This window comes from Ovis canadensis, chromosome 6 (assembly GCF_042477335.2).
Source record: "Ovis canadensis isolate MfBH-ARS-UI-01 breed Bighorn chromosome 6, ARS-UI_OviCan_v2, whole genome shotgun sequence".
NCBI classification, from domain to species: domain Eukaryota; kingdom Metazoa; phylum Chordata; class Mammalia; order Artiodactyla; family Bovidae; genus Ovis; species Ovis canadensis.
In genome coordinates, this window is record NC_091250.1 from 66,426,539 (window position 1) to 66,443,082 (window position 16,544).

General features: G+C 34.4%; 1 protein-coding gene across 6 annotated transcripts in view; it reads left to right on the top strand.

The window, feature by feature from the left end:
- Window positions 1-16,544, top strand: part of PCDH7 (protocadherin 7) — a 479,430-nt gene that overhangs the window by 214,114 nt on the left and 248,772 nt on the right. For 2 of the 6 annotated variants that reach the window (XM_069593021.1, XM_069593017.1), the window contains exon 2: window positions 11,162-11,378. In XM_069593021.1, the coding sequence (XP_069449122.1) occupies window positions 11,162-11,378 (217 nt within the window). Of the gene's footprint in view, window positions 1-11,161; window positions 11,379-11,815; window positions 12,862-16,544 lie in introns of those variants that run through there. The other 4 variants (XM_069593019.1, XM_069593020.1, XM_069593022.1 and 1 more) reach the window with 3 other exon arrangements.

A 16,544-nucleotide genomic window follows, 5' to 3' on the forward strand; every position in this document is an offset into this window, starting at 1 on the left:
ATTTTTTTCTCATTTTCAAAATCAGAATATCCATATGACCCATGCATGAGGAAAAGTGACAACACAAGTGAAATGAATAACTACAATTTTAACATTATCATTATTGTTCTTTTGCATTATTGTGGAGAAGGAAATGGCAACCCACTCTGGTATTCTTTCCTAGAGAATCACATGGACAGAAGAGCCTGGCAAGCCCTGGTCCATGATTTCGCAGAGTTGGGCATGACTGAGCAAAATCACTTCACACTTGTGATCTAGAATTATTAAGCATAACCTACATTCTTAGTTACTGCAGAAAAAAATATATACAACAATGTCAAATATGTAACTGCATGCAAGTCAGAAGAAATACAATTATTTAACTTCTCCTTCCCCAAATAAATGACAACCCACTCCAGTATTCTTGCCTGGAGAATCCCATGGATGGAGGAGCTTGGTGGGCTACAGTCCACAGGTTGCAAAGAGTTGGACACGACTGAGAGACTTCACTTTCTTTCACTTTCCCCAAATAAGTGTTTTAATTAACCAATCCAAATGTTTCAACATGTTTCTTTTTACTACCCTTTCCTCTGCTATTGACTTGAAAGAAAGAAAGGCGATTTGAAGAACAGAAGAACCTTAAGATGTTAGCAAAGGAAGATGCCCCTAAAAAGTTAAAAGACCTCATTAAAGTTTGTTTGAAGATTCTGCCAGACATATTTCAACTAATGCACTATGGAATCTTAGATACATTTGTTCAGTAGCCACTGACACTGGTTGAAAATGTTTGCAGATTAATCAAGTACCTGTTCTTTTGCAAAGAAAGATCTCACAGTTTTAGTTAGTTTTAAAATAAAAAGCAAAAGCAGCACTCCTCTTAATTTAGCAATGTTCTGCTCCATGACTGTTTCAGTGCTTAATGACTGACAAAGAGTCACTAGAAGTCTGTTTGATGGACACAACTAAGTGAATTGGAAAAAATAGAAAAGCCTTTTCAGCCCATTCAGACGTAATTGATGTGACTGAGACAGTTGTATGTGAGTTCCAGATAAGAAGATGATTTATGGAGAAACTATTGAAACTAAAAAGGAAGGTACATATTTAAAGTTCCCAATAAAGTTGTCTGTAAGACACAGAACAGCATCCAACAGGGAAAGAGATTTAACCTGTAGTTCTTTCTAGAGTCATTTTTTGGGTTCTATCCTCTTGCAAATGAAATCCCCAAAAAGGTCGTGTCACTAGGTTGATCGACTCCAAGGGGAAAGTTTCTCCACTGTTAACCTGATGCCATGTTTTCTCTTTTACTGTAAGCATTATGTATAATAGGATATTCCTAAAGCTCAACTCTTTTCTTTCCCTTTTCAAAAATTAGCCACTGCTCTATTAGAGAACACAATCCATTATTACTGTGAAGATTATAACTTAGAGGATTTTGTTAATGCAAGTGGAAGATCAATATTTTTAACTGTGTCTGATTATGAGACTTAATATTTATTTATGATGTGAATGTTATGTTTTAAACATTTTAACAATTAAAAATGGAAACAATAAATTTTTATTATTTTCATATTTTTGTGAATATGCATCTGGTCTTTATTGGTTTTCTTAGAAACTATAAATGAACTTTGTGACAAAGGTTTTTTTTTTTTTAAGTAAGTAGCACCTGGAGATGTAATGCCAATGACTGAATTCTGAAAACAGAATAACATATTACTGTTAATTTCAAACTGAAATTTCCTCAAAAGTGCATATTATTTATAGTGTATGCTATTATGTCAGTACTTTCAAAAAAGGAGGGCAGTTATATAGTTCTCTAAAATTAAAAAAAAAATTAAATGAATCTGCAAGATAGAAAAATAAGACAGTTGGACAATTTAACATAAACTTTCTAGGCTTCCCTGGTGACTCAGATAGAAGAGAATCCACCTGTAGTACATGAGACCCTGGTTCAGTCTCTGGGTCTGGAAGATCTCCTAGAGAAGGGAATGGCTACCCTCTCCAGTATTCTTGCCTAGAGAATGCCATGGACAGAGGAGTCTTGTGGGCTACAGTCTGTGGGGTCGCAGAGTGTTGGACACGACTGAGTGACTAACACTTTCACTTTCTATATATTTTTAAAAAAACCTTTTTAGAAAATTGTCCCAGTCCTCTAATGAATTTGAAATGTATGAACTTAATCTGAATAAAGCAGGATGAGATCTGGCTTCTACTCCGTATGTGAAGTAAACTGGGGATTGTGGTATCTTCTTATGTGACCTCCAGAAACCTGCTAGGTTTGCCTAGGTTTAGAGGAAAACAGAATGGGAAAGACTAGAGATCTTTTCAAGAAAATTATAGATACCAAGGGAACATTTCATGCAAAGATGGGCTCGATAAAGGACAGAAATGGTATGGACCTAACAGAAGCAGAAGATATTAAGAAGAGGTGGCAAAAATACACAGAAAAACTGTACAAAAAAGATCTTCATGACCAAGATAATCATGATGGTGTGATCACTCATCTAGAGCCAGACATCCTGGAGTGTGAAGTCAAATGGGCCTTAGAAAGCATCACTACGAACAAAGCTAGTGGAGGTGATGGAATTCCAGTGGAGCTATTTCAAATGCCAAAAGATGATGCCGTGAAAGTGCTGCACTCAATATGCCAGCAAATCTGGAAAACTCAGCAGTGGCCCCAGGGCTGGAAAAGGTGAGTTTTCATTCCAATCCCAAAGAAAGGCAATGCCAAAGAATGCTCAAACTACCACACAATTGCACTCATCTCACATGCTAGTAAAGTAATGCTCAAAATTCTCCAAGCCAGGCTTCAGCAATACATGAACTGTGAACTCCCTGGTTCAAGCTGGTTTTAGAAAAGGCAGAGGAACGAGGGATCAAATTGCCAACATCTGCTGGATCATGGAAAAAGCAAGAGAGTTCCAGAAAAACATCTATTTCTGCTTTATTGACTATGCCAAAGCCTTTGAATGTGTGGATCACAATCAACTGTGGAAAATTCTGGAAGAGATGGGAATACCAGATCACCTGACCTGCCTCTTGAGAAATCTGTATGCAGGTCAGGAAGCAACAGTTAGAACTGGACATGGAACAACAGACTGGTTCCAAATAGGAAAAGGAGTACGTCAAGGCTGTATATTGTCACCCTGCTTATTTAACTTCTATGCAGAGTACATCATGAGACACGCTGGGCTGGAAGAAACAAGCTGGAACCAAGATTGCCGGGAGAAATATCAATAAGCTCAGATATGCAGATGACACCACCCTTATGGCAGAAAGTGAAGAGGAGCTAAAAAGCCTCTTGATGAAAGTGAAAGAGGAGAGTGAAAAAGTTGGCTTAAAGCCCAACATTCAGAAAACGAATATCATGGCATCTGGTCCCATCACTTCATGTGAAATAGATGGGAAAACAGTGGAAACAGTGTCAGACTTTATTTTGGGGGGCTCCAAAATCACTGCAGATGGTGACTGCAGCCATGAAATTCAAAGACGCTTACTCCTTGGACGGAAAGTTATGACCAACCTAGATAGCATATTCAAAAGCAGAGACATTACTTTGCCAACAAAGGTCCGTCTAGTCAAGGCTATGGTTTTTCCAGTGGTCATGTATCAATGTGAGAGTTGGACTGTGAAGAAAGTTGAGTGCTGAAAAATTGATGCTTTTGAACTGTGGTGTTGGAGAAGACTCCTGAGAGTCCCTTGGACTGCAAGGAGATCCAACCAGTCCATTCTAAAGGAGATCAGCCCTGGGTGTTCTTTGGAAGGAATGATGCTAAAGCTGAAACTCCAGTACAGAGTTGACTCATTGAAAAAGACTCTGATGCTGGGAGGGATTGGGAGCAGGAGGAAAAGGGGACGACAGAGGATGAGATGGCTGGATGGCATCACCAACTCGATGGACGTGAGTTTAAGTGAACTCCAGGAGTTGGTGATGGACAGGGAGGCCTGGAGTGATGCGATTCATGGGGTCTCAAAGACATGACTGAGTGACTGAACTGAACTGAACTGAACTGACATTTACTGTTTGGTAATTCACATTTGCAATTGTAGAGATGAAATTTTATAAAAAAAGAAGAATGAATCAAATGTTCATCCCCTTTTCCTGTCACACGTGCTTCACACCTTGCAATATTGTCATTAGAATGCAGGCCTTATTTCTGTCGTCTACACATATCCTAAATCCTCTCGTCATCTAAGCAAAGTGTCTTTTTCTTGATACCAAGTTTACCTATATACCATTTTAACTACTGTTCATGTTTTCCAAATTTAAAAAAATCCAAAATATTAATAGGCAAATGTATGTACGAAATATGTTACAATGTGTATACCCCAAGCACCCAACTTTATCCTTATTTGCTATTTTGTCCTTTCAAGATTTTTGTTGTTGTTCAGTCACTCAGTTGCATTTGATTCTTTGCAGTCCCATGGACTGCAGCAAGCCAGGCTTCCCTGTCCTTTACCAACACCAAGAGGTTGCTCAAACTCATGCCCATTGAGTCAGTGATGCCATCCAACCATCTCTACCTCTGTTGTCCCCTTCTTCTCCTGCCTTCTATCTTTCCTAGCATCAGGGTCTTTTCTGGTGAGTTGGCTCTTCACATCAGATAACCAATATATTGGAGCTTCAGCTAGATTAATTTTATCTGTGGAAATGATCATGGCAATCACATGTTCCTCATCTTGGGTGCATCAGAATTCCTGCTGAGGAGAGAAGGGTAAGAAGAGACAGGCATACTTACATACTCCACAGCATGAGGGCAAGGATAGAAGGGAGAGGACCTCTCCATTCATGCCTGTGTCCACTTCCCATGTGACCTCTAGATTTTAAAATAACAAGTGAATAAAGTTATATAAAGAATGGATAAGGATAATATGAAAAAAGACTGATTCCCAGTCTATAGTAGTTTAAATCAAAGTCAATTATAATACATTTCCATCAGTTGGGGCCTAGAATGAGTATCAAAGTATATCCCCTGCCCCAGGGATTGGATATTATCCAAAGTAACCTTTAAAAAAATTGTTTATTTATTTTTGGCTGGGCTTCATCTTTATGTAGCGCAGGCTTTTTCTTTAGTTATGACAAGCAGGTACTACTTCCTAGTTGCCGTGGATGGGCTTCTCATTGGGGTGGCTTCTCTTGTTGCAGAGCATGGGCCCTGGGGGATGCAGGCTTCAGGAGGTGTGGCTCGGTCCTCTAGAGTGTGGGCTCTATAGCTGTGGTGCCCGGGCTTAGCTGCTTTGCAGTATGTGGCATCTTCCTGTATCAGGGGATGAACCTATGTTTCTGCATTGGCAGGCAGATTCTTTACTACTAAGCTGTAGGGAAGCCCCAGAGTTACCGTTGAATATATTTTTGTCTTCAAGTGAAAGTCTCCAGTGTGTCATAATGGAAACAAAAATTTATTCATGAATGTCACTCTTAAATAATTAAACTTATAGATGTTCCTGCTCAGTAAATGATTGGATTCAAACATTTTTTGAAAAATGGGGGTGTTATTTGTGTACCTATTTGTTTCACAAATAACCTGCATTTAGAAAAACAAAAATCAGTGCATGAATAGGAGACTTAGGTTTGAGATTTCACATGGATTTTTGAAATTATATTTAGAAACTTTGTAAATTATTGGACCAACTCTTTATTTTCTTAGAAAAAAAAAACACCTTAAAACATAACAGGAGATAGTTCTCATTATATATCTGTGGCCTGAGGTATAATACCTTTTATAGTATATGTCTTTGAGGGAGCTTAAGGCTCTTTGTAGAAGCTATCTCATTATTTCTCAGAGAATTTAAGTTAGTAAGGGATAGGTATTATTTTCTGCATTTTACTGACCCTGAGCCCAAGGCACAAGAGCCAGAGGTCAGCTAACTTTTCTGAGGTCAATAGGGAATCCATAAGGTTGCTTGGAACAGAATATTTTTTTTATTTTTCTGTTGTTTCTAATATATATATATATATATATTTCTCAGTAAACATACACACAGGGACCATGCATGCAATTCCCCAACAAGTTTTAGTGTTTGCCTTGCCTTTGTGATTTTAATTTTATTTCTCTATTAATTCTAGTTAGTTTACTTCTAGTCTCTGATTTCTTTCCTTTTGGACAACTTTATATTATTAGGCATATTTTTTGCTTGCCATTTTTGCTGGCATCTTCAACTACTTTACCTAAAGCATTTTTTTTCAATAATAAGAAAGACAAAAAAAAAAAAAAGATAAAGGTTTTACATAAAACGTATCCTTTTAACTGCCACCCGACATCTCTCTTATACCATACCATTTTAAAAATTAGAAGCCTACACCCACTTTCTCCATGTCTCCTTATATTTACAAGTGGGTCCTTTACTTCCTCTGGCTTAATCTCCTAGAATTGTTCCCCAGAGTTTAGAGGTTTTGTAACAAAAATGACCCCCTAATGGATGAATCCAAAGGACTTATAGTAATCAATATTCTTCTCACTATCTCTGATGCCTTTGATCACATAAGATTTTATTTGCTTTCCAGAAATTACCAGCTTCCTTGGTTTCTGAGTCTCAAAAGTGAATTGGTTTTCTTATTAGTCCTATATTTTATTCTTTGCCCCTGTTTCCAAATATGAAGTCTGTAGTGAGCCCTCAAATATATATTATCTACCAAAATTATTTTAGAGATTTCAATCCGGAAACCCCTTCTTTGCAATGCCTGCCTGAATTCATAAGCAAGTTTCATGGAATTTTTTTTGGGGGGTATGCCTCTACATTGTTGGAAATTTAATCGTGTTATACTGTTGGCTCTTTTATATACCTATAAGATTTTGAGTTTTTTAAATATATAGAATTATTGTTGGAATATCCTGGAAACCCTGAGATACAATGGGACATAGCAAATGTAGGCATAATGACTAGATCCAGTCAGCCACACAAGTTTGCTCTGTAATGGCCTTGCTAAGCATTCTTATTGCTGTTTCCCCATTCTTTCTTTCCTTCTTTTTAAAATTTTTTATTGGAGTATAGTTGCTTTACAATGTTTTGTTAGTTTCTGCTGTACATCAAAGTGAATCAGCTGTACGTATACATATGCCCCCTCTATTTTGGACTTCCTTTCCAATTAGGTCACCACAGAGGGACCTAATTAAACTTAAAAGCTTTCGCACAGCAAAAGAAACCATAACCAAGACAAAAAGACAATCCCCTCTCTTTTTTAGCATAATCCTCTGCCTTCAACATTTCTTCCTCCTACTCTTTGGTAGGGAATGGTCAGACCATGTCTTTAATCTCACCCCTTTAATTAGGTCATTTATTTGCCTAATAAAAATCTTTGATTTCCACCCTGTCTTGTTTATAATTATCACACACATACCACTCACAATTTTTGTAAAAACTTTCTTGGAGACTTCGTCTTTTAAGATTTTTTTTTTTAATGTGGACCATTTTTAAAGTCTTTATTAAATGTGTTACAATACTGCTTTCTTTTTATGTTCTGTTTTCTTCGGCCAGGAGGCATGTGGGATCTTAGCACCTTGACCGGGGATCAAACTCGCAACCCTGGGTTGGAAGGCAAAGTCTTAACCCCTGGACTGCCAGGGAAGTCTCTTGGAGACTTCTTTCTTGCATTACTTACTTAGTTTTCAAGCACATCTTCATTGTTTCAAAAAACTGGGAAACTGACACGCTTCCTCAAGCTCTTCTGCTGTTTCTTGTTTTGCATAGAGAATGAGTTTGCCTCTGCAAGACATGTCATTTGTCACCCTAGACAGAAAAGTCGAAAGCTCAAACACCTCAGGTCACTAGATATCTTCATACCATACGTTTGCATCTCAAAATGGAACCATGCTTCTGTGACTTTCCAGGGAAATTCTATGAATACTTAAAGGACCATCTGGCTTCCTGAAGCAGTTTGACTTTCTGACCAAATATTCAATTGTAGGATTTCACCTTCCTCTCTCTGCCTCTCATCACCCTGAGAAATATTAGAAATTGCTGATACCCAGTTCCACCCTGAATGTTGATTCATTGGGTTTAAGTTGAGGCCAGATATTGGCACTGTATTTTTTCACAAGTATTGTGGATGTTTCTAAGACACATCTAAGTTTAGGAGTCACTTTAAGCCCTCTAAGCCACTCTACTTATTAGTCATTACCAAATTCATTATCTCTGTCACAGTTAACACAATGCTTGCATTTCTGGTTTAGTCAATATATCTCTGGTATGTAAATAATATGTATTCTGTGTCATAACTTCTGCCATAAAGCCTATCTTCTCAATAGACCCAACCCATGGTGAAGGATGGTGTGTAAATACTTGTTTCCCTAACTGTCTGCCTATCTGTCTACTTTGTTATCTAAATCTATAATACATGTCTGATTTATTACTGGAATTAAAACTTAGTTCTTGCATTAATGGGTTCTCTTTCAGAATTCAGGTATCTACTAATTTGGTTCACATTACCAACTTAAACAGTTTGCCAAAGATTTTAATTTATTTAAAATTATCAAAGTAGAATTTAAGAGATAGTAATGTAATGTTTATATTGTATGTAGAATTCTATTGGAATTTTTTTAAATGCAGATAAAAATGATAGTGCATTTTATGATCCATTGGGTAATATTTTTTATTTCCGATTTTATTGTAAGTCATTTTTTCATTCATTTAGATATGATTTTAAATGAAAAAGCTTTTTTATGCAAAAAGGAAGTATTAATGGATCTGAGCATTTTCTAATATATATATTCATCTTAGTATCTTAAAATTACAACACTTTCATTCTATCATTAAACTTAATATGTAACCTACAGTAATTCATGGGGATTAAAATATTCACAATTAAAATAGGGTACAGAATCTAGAAAGTAAAATGCACAGATTCATAGAAAATATTATATAATGCATGATAGAAAAAAGTGTTTTGACTTTTTATTGTAAACATAGCCTATCTTCTCTCTGTGATATTCTAGTATTAACTTTTAGTAGAACCAGCATTTAAGTACAGATTAACACTTTCATTCAAACATCATTTTCTTTTTATATCAAAAAGAATTGTTTTCTCTCATAATTTCTTATTTCTCTTTGTCAATCCATTAGCATAATTTACCTATTTCTGTGTTCATTTTGAACTTTCTCCTTGCATTAGTAGACTGATTCTAAAATACTTGAGAATCATTAAAATATAATTAAAAAGCTTTTGACCCTCTTTTATTTTTAACATGATTTTCTTAATTCATTGCTATGTCTTGAAGTGATAATATATTTTCATGACCCATAGCACTATTTCCTAAATTTAGCATTGTCATTGAAATTTTATTGTTCAGTATTATTTGCTAAGTGGCTTCTCTGTGCAAAGCAATTTGGGTTTAAGAGACTATCATTAATTCCATTTCCGAGGTGATACTGAACATAATTCACAGAGGGTTTGCAGTCAGTTGGGAGTGATAAATGGGAAAAAAGAAAAAAAATATGCACACATAAGATAAAGCATGGTAAATGCAAATACAAATATGAAAGCTATTGATTTCATATTTATTAAGAAATGGGGTAAAATATCACAATTATACTACTCTAAAGCAATGTGAGAATTAATAATGAAAAAAGAAAAATGTTTCTAGAGATTTTGTTGCCAGTAAATTTTGGTCCATGGTGTGTATGATGTTTATCCTAGTAATATTTTGTAATTGTTTTAAAATACTGCAGTCCCAATTCAGGGAAACATTATAAAGAAGAAAACATGCTTTAAATGTTTCCAATAGAATTCAGAATTTCTTAAAGTTTGATTCTGAATTAAATGGAAAAGTGGATTTTATAAAGACTATACATTCTAATAAGTACATTGAAGGAGAGGTACTTGGTTAGAAATATGAACAATAGACAATATTCCTGACCAGTCTTCTATCTGAGACAAAATAAAGGGAAGTTTTGTGGAAGCATGTGTTTGTCTCTAGTAAGACCAGTTTATAAATTTTGGGGGAAATGTCACAGATCTTCTTAGCTTTCCCATTAAGAGCCTATGGTATGTAGCTTAGACTTAACATTTTAAAAATTCTACTGGTTCTAATTGTGATGGGTGATTTGTACTACTAGTATGCAAATGTAAAAGTGCAAAAAAGGTTCTTTCTCACTATTCTGGCAATATTAGTTTTATCTTTATATTAGAAAAAAACAATCTGAGTTATAAGTTCAAAAATCTGTACATTTATGTCACTTTCAAGTCATATAAGAAGGTAATGAATACAATTTGCCAAGAATAATATGAAAGAGATATTATAGAACCTTTTATATTGGTCCTACCCCAAAATATTATGTGTACATATATCTCTGACGATGTATGGCATTAATTTGTTCCCTTAATGAGCCTAAAATGTTTGTTTTATTATGTAGTTATGATAACCTTGAAAATCCATATATAGTAAGCATTCTATTCAGCCAACATTAATAACATATTATATTGTGATATCCAATGGGTAATATTTGCAGTACTTTAAATACTACTTAAAGACGGTATATGATGTTACTTCTTTGAGCAAATTGTGAGTTAGTTGTAGTAAAAACACATAGAATTAAACTTTTCTAGTTTATTTTCAATTCCCTGGTTAATGAAACTCTTGTCTATTATTTCAATACTAGCCTTATACTTTTAGGGTCAGTAGGTAATATTTTTAATATGAATGAAGTAAGAAATGTATTCCAATCTGTTAGCACTTCATCCAAATTCTTATTTATCAGCTGCACCTGTAATAGTTGAAGTCAATTCCCAGAACACTTGATTTTAAATCATCTACTTTAAGGACAAATTATTTAAAAATGGCCTTTTTATGATGGATTAGTTCTATATTTATGGCTTTCCAAAATCACTGACCCTTGATTTTATAAGGAGTCTGTTTGTGAAAAATATATTTGAAGTGAAGACTTCAGAATAGAAAAGTAGTGACTGTGTGGAAGTACCATATCAAATTTAAATGTGTGTTTCAGTAACATTGCTGTTTTCTTATCTCTGTTACAGAAAGGAATATTCAGTTCTTCCATAATAAAATCTAAGCTCTATGTTTTGCCTCAAAAAACAGAGTTAAGCAAATAAATTTCAGCATTATCATATTAACTATTCTGTATTGAACTAGTTGTCAGTCGACCTTAATGTATGTAATTTATGTATTTTTTAAATAAGATCATTTACAATCTTATACCTTAGTGACATTCAGAATCTTTTCTCTTACAGCCATTTCGTAGAGTGACGTTTTCTGTTGTGAGTCAGCCTCAGGACCCACATCAGGGGTCACTGCAGAGTTGCTATGACAGCGGGCTGGAGGAGTCAGAAACACCAAGCAGTAAGAGTTCATCAGGGCCAAGACTGGGTGCCCTTCCACTCCCAGAGGACAACTATGAAAGGACCACGCCGGATGGCAGTGTTGGTGAGGCAGAGCATATGGAAAATGGTAGGGGCAAACACAACATCCACACACATAATCACGCTAGTGAGCCGTAATAAGTAGACTCTTGAAGGTCAGTCTAAAATCAAAATAAAATAGCTGACACCAAGCCTGTTTTCTTTGAAATAATCAATATTTGCTAAAGTATAGAAATGCCAAATAAAAGAACATAATTCTCTAGATTAAATTCACTGAACTTGCTCCATCATTTTAAACCAGCCTGTCAGAAATAAACACCTTTGCCAATAAATCAGAGTAGTACCTGTTATGGGAAAAACTAAACTAGTATAATACCTAAACTATAGCCACTGAGAAAGGTCTTGTGTCACTGTTTTCTTCTATTCATTTTTGTCATGCAACTATTTCTTCAATTGTTTAATTGTCCAGTCTTGGTAAAAGGAAATGACAATAAACACACCTGGCTCTGTTCTTTCGTCTTCTAGGTATTTAGAAAAGCATTTTCAAACCTCTCCTTGTCAAGTGATAACCGAAATGGAGTCAAAGGAGGAGAACAGTATCATATTATTCTCCAAAATAGACTGTAAATGCTATTAGAACTCCCCTTTCATTTAATTATAAGGTTTCTCTCTCTCTCTCTCTCTTTTTTTTTTGCAAGGGAAAGGGAGGAAGGAAGATTATAGTACCCTATATTCTTATCCTGTTGTGAGATGGTTCTCATAATTACCACAATCAGCCTGTGTACACTTTCCTTTAAGTTACAATGTTAGATTGCAAGTAGTGCTTATGACACTTCTCACATAAGTTTCTGTTTCCAAAGATTGTAAGTAAATCCTTGAAGAATAGATTTATGTCAAATAATGGAGTGGTGAAGTTCTTGCTAACTTTACTATTTCATATATAAGAAGAAATTTGGTTGTATGCAGAGAGAGGAAGAGGAATCACACACTTTTTTATCTCTAGTGAAACCGTGAAGTGAATTTATGTCTTTCACCATTCCATCCCCCAAGTGAAATAAGAAATTTTAACTTTTTGTTATATACCAGTTTCTTGAGTGACAATATGTAAATAGAACCTATTATTGTGGGAGAAAGTCTGTTTTTCTGGAGGCTTATGTATGAATACTAAAATCCAGCATTAGAGAGTAATATATTATATATAACTCCAGATAAAATTATTGCTAAACTAAGTCATGTAAAATATTTTTCCACATTGTTATCTAGCTAAGTAGATATGATATCAGGGTCTGCTGATTGAAATCCTTCTTGATTAATTATTCAGATATTAAATGGCATTTTGCCTTATGGCTATAAAGGCATGCTTATCTGTGTGTATGGCGGTGTGTGCTTATGCGGATGGGAGTTTGATATGGTTTTTAAGAATTCACCTTTTTTTTTTTAGATTCTTTAAAATGCAATTTTAAATACAATTTTGATATATACGAACTGCAATGCTGATGAATGTATATTTAAGGCAAATATGTTTGAAATCTTTGTACAAAAGTGAAAATTAAAGTAAAAATGCCTCAAAATGTTTTATATATACACATACACACTCTCCAGGAAGGCAGGATTCATTTACTTTAAGGGCTTTACTATATCTGTAGTACCTTTTGATGATATCATATAATTTTATATATATTTTTAAAAGTACTTTTCTCACAACATACAGTATAATTAAGTCTTTATTTTGGGGATGTCAACTATCATTGGCATTACAGTCATATTTTAATGTCATTTTCTCTTTTCTGAGTTTAAGGAATTCAGTGCCATTAAAATAAGAAAGAAATAATGAATAATAAACATATTATATATGACAAATACACAGTGGTTACTTTTTAGGAAACATACATATCTTGGAAAACTTAAAAGATGAGCTTGTTAAGAGGCTAGCAAGTTGATTGAGAAACATTTCTCAAAGACTTTTAGTTATTATTTATAACTATGTTTTCAGTCTTGTCAACAGCCAAGGAACATAATCATGTAACTGCTTTTTCCTGATTTTATGTGACTGACACTTGAAATTTGGAGTTTATATAACCATTTGTCATCTGCTCAGTGTGATTCATGTTAGCCCTGATCTATAGGTAATGACAGAGGAGATGTGATTCACTTTGGGTGATCCAAATGTAGCAGTTGACATTTAAGAGTTCCGTTGTGTTCGTTTTCAGACTATTATCTAGTCGTAAAGTGTAGTTGTATTGCTGGAGTTCTGGTAGTTTCATCTTCAATATTAATGGGTCATTCCGACATAAATAGAATTGGAATTGAAACCTGTCAAATATTCATTTGTCACATTTAATTGGAATCCAGGTAATCTGCAGTGTTTTGCTTGGTTAGGTTTTAATCAGGATTTGTATTGGATTTTACATGAAAATACCATTTTGGATGCTGTCCTAGTTCCTATTATTACCTCAAACATTTTGAATTTTAACCTATAAGAATTTTAACTTATTAGAAACAATGCTGTTATAACTAATTCCTTGGATTAACTTTCATTGTAAAGTTTAGGAGATAATTTCCAGTGCAGTAACTTTATAATATTCCAGTGTGATGATGGAAACTGGGTATAAGTTGGTACAGCTAATGATAAAAATAGTCACAGATGCTGTAGTAAGGAAATAACCAAGATACAGGAAAATTTCAGTACATGGATAGTGAAATACACTCATGTTTTACTAAAGCTTTTATCTCTGCCTTTTATACTTTAGCAAAACAAAATTTTATTAAGGGCTTATGGGTTAGTTCTCTTTTTATCAAGCTTTACACTATATTCCAAACCACATTAGTGCCAAATGATGATGAAGCTTTATTTTTTTATTAGCTTAGGTAAAATAATACAGCATAAAAATAAACATAATTTTTTGAAACCAGAATTTATTTATTAAAATAAAACCCACCATTTTGATGATTTCAAACCTGGGGTACTTGTATCTCATGAGTTTCTGGAAAGGAATAATGAAAGTTATACACAAAAATATTTTTAAGAAAACCATCATGAATTATACATTCATTAATGAAAAATATCACTAACATATTTTTCTTTAACCTAATATTATTATGATTATTTCATGCTGATCCTTTGATAAGGTTGGAGAAATTGGTTGCTATTTCATTAAAATATGCTTAGTGGAATTACATATTTTTAAATATGGAATCCATGGTAGGAAGTTAAGTAACGATAAGGAACTTTATTGATAAAATAATTTAATAAGTCAAGTGAAAACCAGATATTAGGCCTAAAAGCACGATCACATTCAAGGCAACCATTGATTATACAAAAGTTTGCTCTTCTCTTTATCAGTAGTAGTCTTCAGACTTTCTCTTAGAATGGGGCTTATGAGTTTAAGTCTACTGTAAGTATCTGTTTTGACCCCTGCCTTTGTACCATGGTCTACTTATTCTTTCAAAACCCCTCCTGAATCATATTTTCAAGGCTAGTTTGTTTTAACTATGTATCACGTGATCACATGATGAGTTTAACAACTCAAATATGAAAAACACCCAACTTAACCTCTAGTCATAATTTCCGTTTAGGATTGGATAGGTCATTTACTTCTTTAGGGTCTGTTTCTATCATCTATATGGCAAATAGCTAAATTAACTGTAAAACCATACATAGATCCAGTAAACTGCAATTATTTTCTTACATCCAGTTTTTCTTATGTATTTTATTCTCCTGAATAGAAAGAGAACTTTGGATCTCTTAGTGGGATGGTGAGTGAATTTGATAATATGTAGTATAATATGAGCCAATCAGAAGTAACTGTAAGGTTTTCCTCACAACCCATATAACACATGTGCATTGTAGTAGTAGATAATGAATGCATTACATAAATCAAATAAACGAAAAGGGTCAAATGGCATGATTTCTGGCCAGGTGGATGAAAAAGTTTGTCCAACAGTATGTCAATATGGGAGACAATTTTGGAGTCTCCCCAAATTGCACTATCCAAGAGGTATTTATAGGTCTGATCTGGCTCTGAGTACAGAGCCTTCAAAACCATTAATTATGACTAAGTGATCTCATAATAGAATAAACACATTTACTTTCTTACCTGACAGTGAAAACTTCGGTCAGAATAAGAGTGAACAAAAGATACAAAACAGTATGTGTTTTCCTCTAGTTAAACTTTCAGATAGTATAACATAGAAATAAATCAAAGTAAGAAAATAGCTGTTGATCCATAAGGCAGATTTTTAAAAGTTAAATGGTCAGAAATTTGCCCATTCTAACTGCTTAATTAATTCTATGCCTCTTGATTTTCTCAAATATTTAAAGATAATTTTGGTTTTTAATATATTAATTTTTTAAATTTCCCACTTCCATGCTTTTTATAATCCATGTGTAAGTTAAGCATAATTGTTTTATTCATTCTCCTCACTCCACATGCTTTAGTGTTTATAGCACATTGTTCTTGAGGGTTGAAGCATGGTGCATTTCACTGTGAGAACCTTCTGTATCTGCCATGGACTTTTCACATTGATTTCAGAACTAAATAACAGTATATTTGAAATGTCATTTGGGAATGAAGCACCGTTTTTTTTTTTATGACCAAGGGCAACGAGAATAGCCACTAAACTCACCCTTGTGTGAGATAAAGGACCCTTTACTTTCTATTTTTCTTTTACCTATCCAATTTTTAGCACTCATCTGTAAGATACTCTAGAAATTGTTGATTTTTGCTGTTTTCATTTAGATTGAATTAACAACACTGTCTCTTCCAGTCTCCCAAAGACGTTCATATTCTTGTTAATAACATATTCATAATAGCGCAAAGCAAATGCCCTGCAACATTTGTGTGTGTGTGGGAAAGAGACTAATATACCTTGGAAAGGATTCATTTTCTTGGTTTAGCATTTCACTCTGTCTAGTACCAATGTCTGACTGTATTTTTTACATTTCTAGCCATCAGTAAAATTCTATACCTCCCAAGTATCCCCAAGTCCACACACCTTTCACTTCTGGAGGGTCCTATTTACTCCTCCTTCTTCATAGTGATTAGGAAAAGTGATAATAGAGATTATCTCTATGCAGTCTCAGCCAATCAAGATGTATGCTGCAGCAGCTTTCTAGCTTTCCAGTAATAAGCAACATAATCTAAAAGAAATCTGAAGAAGACACTGTCCTATAGACAGCATCCTACATTACATATGTAATGTAGTAGAAGGTACTGCTTAAAAAACAGCCTTGAAATCTAGGGACAATTAACAT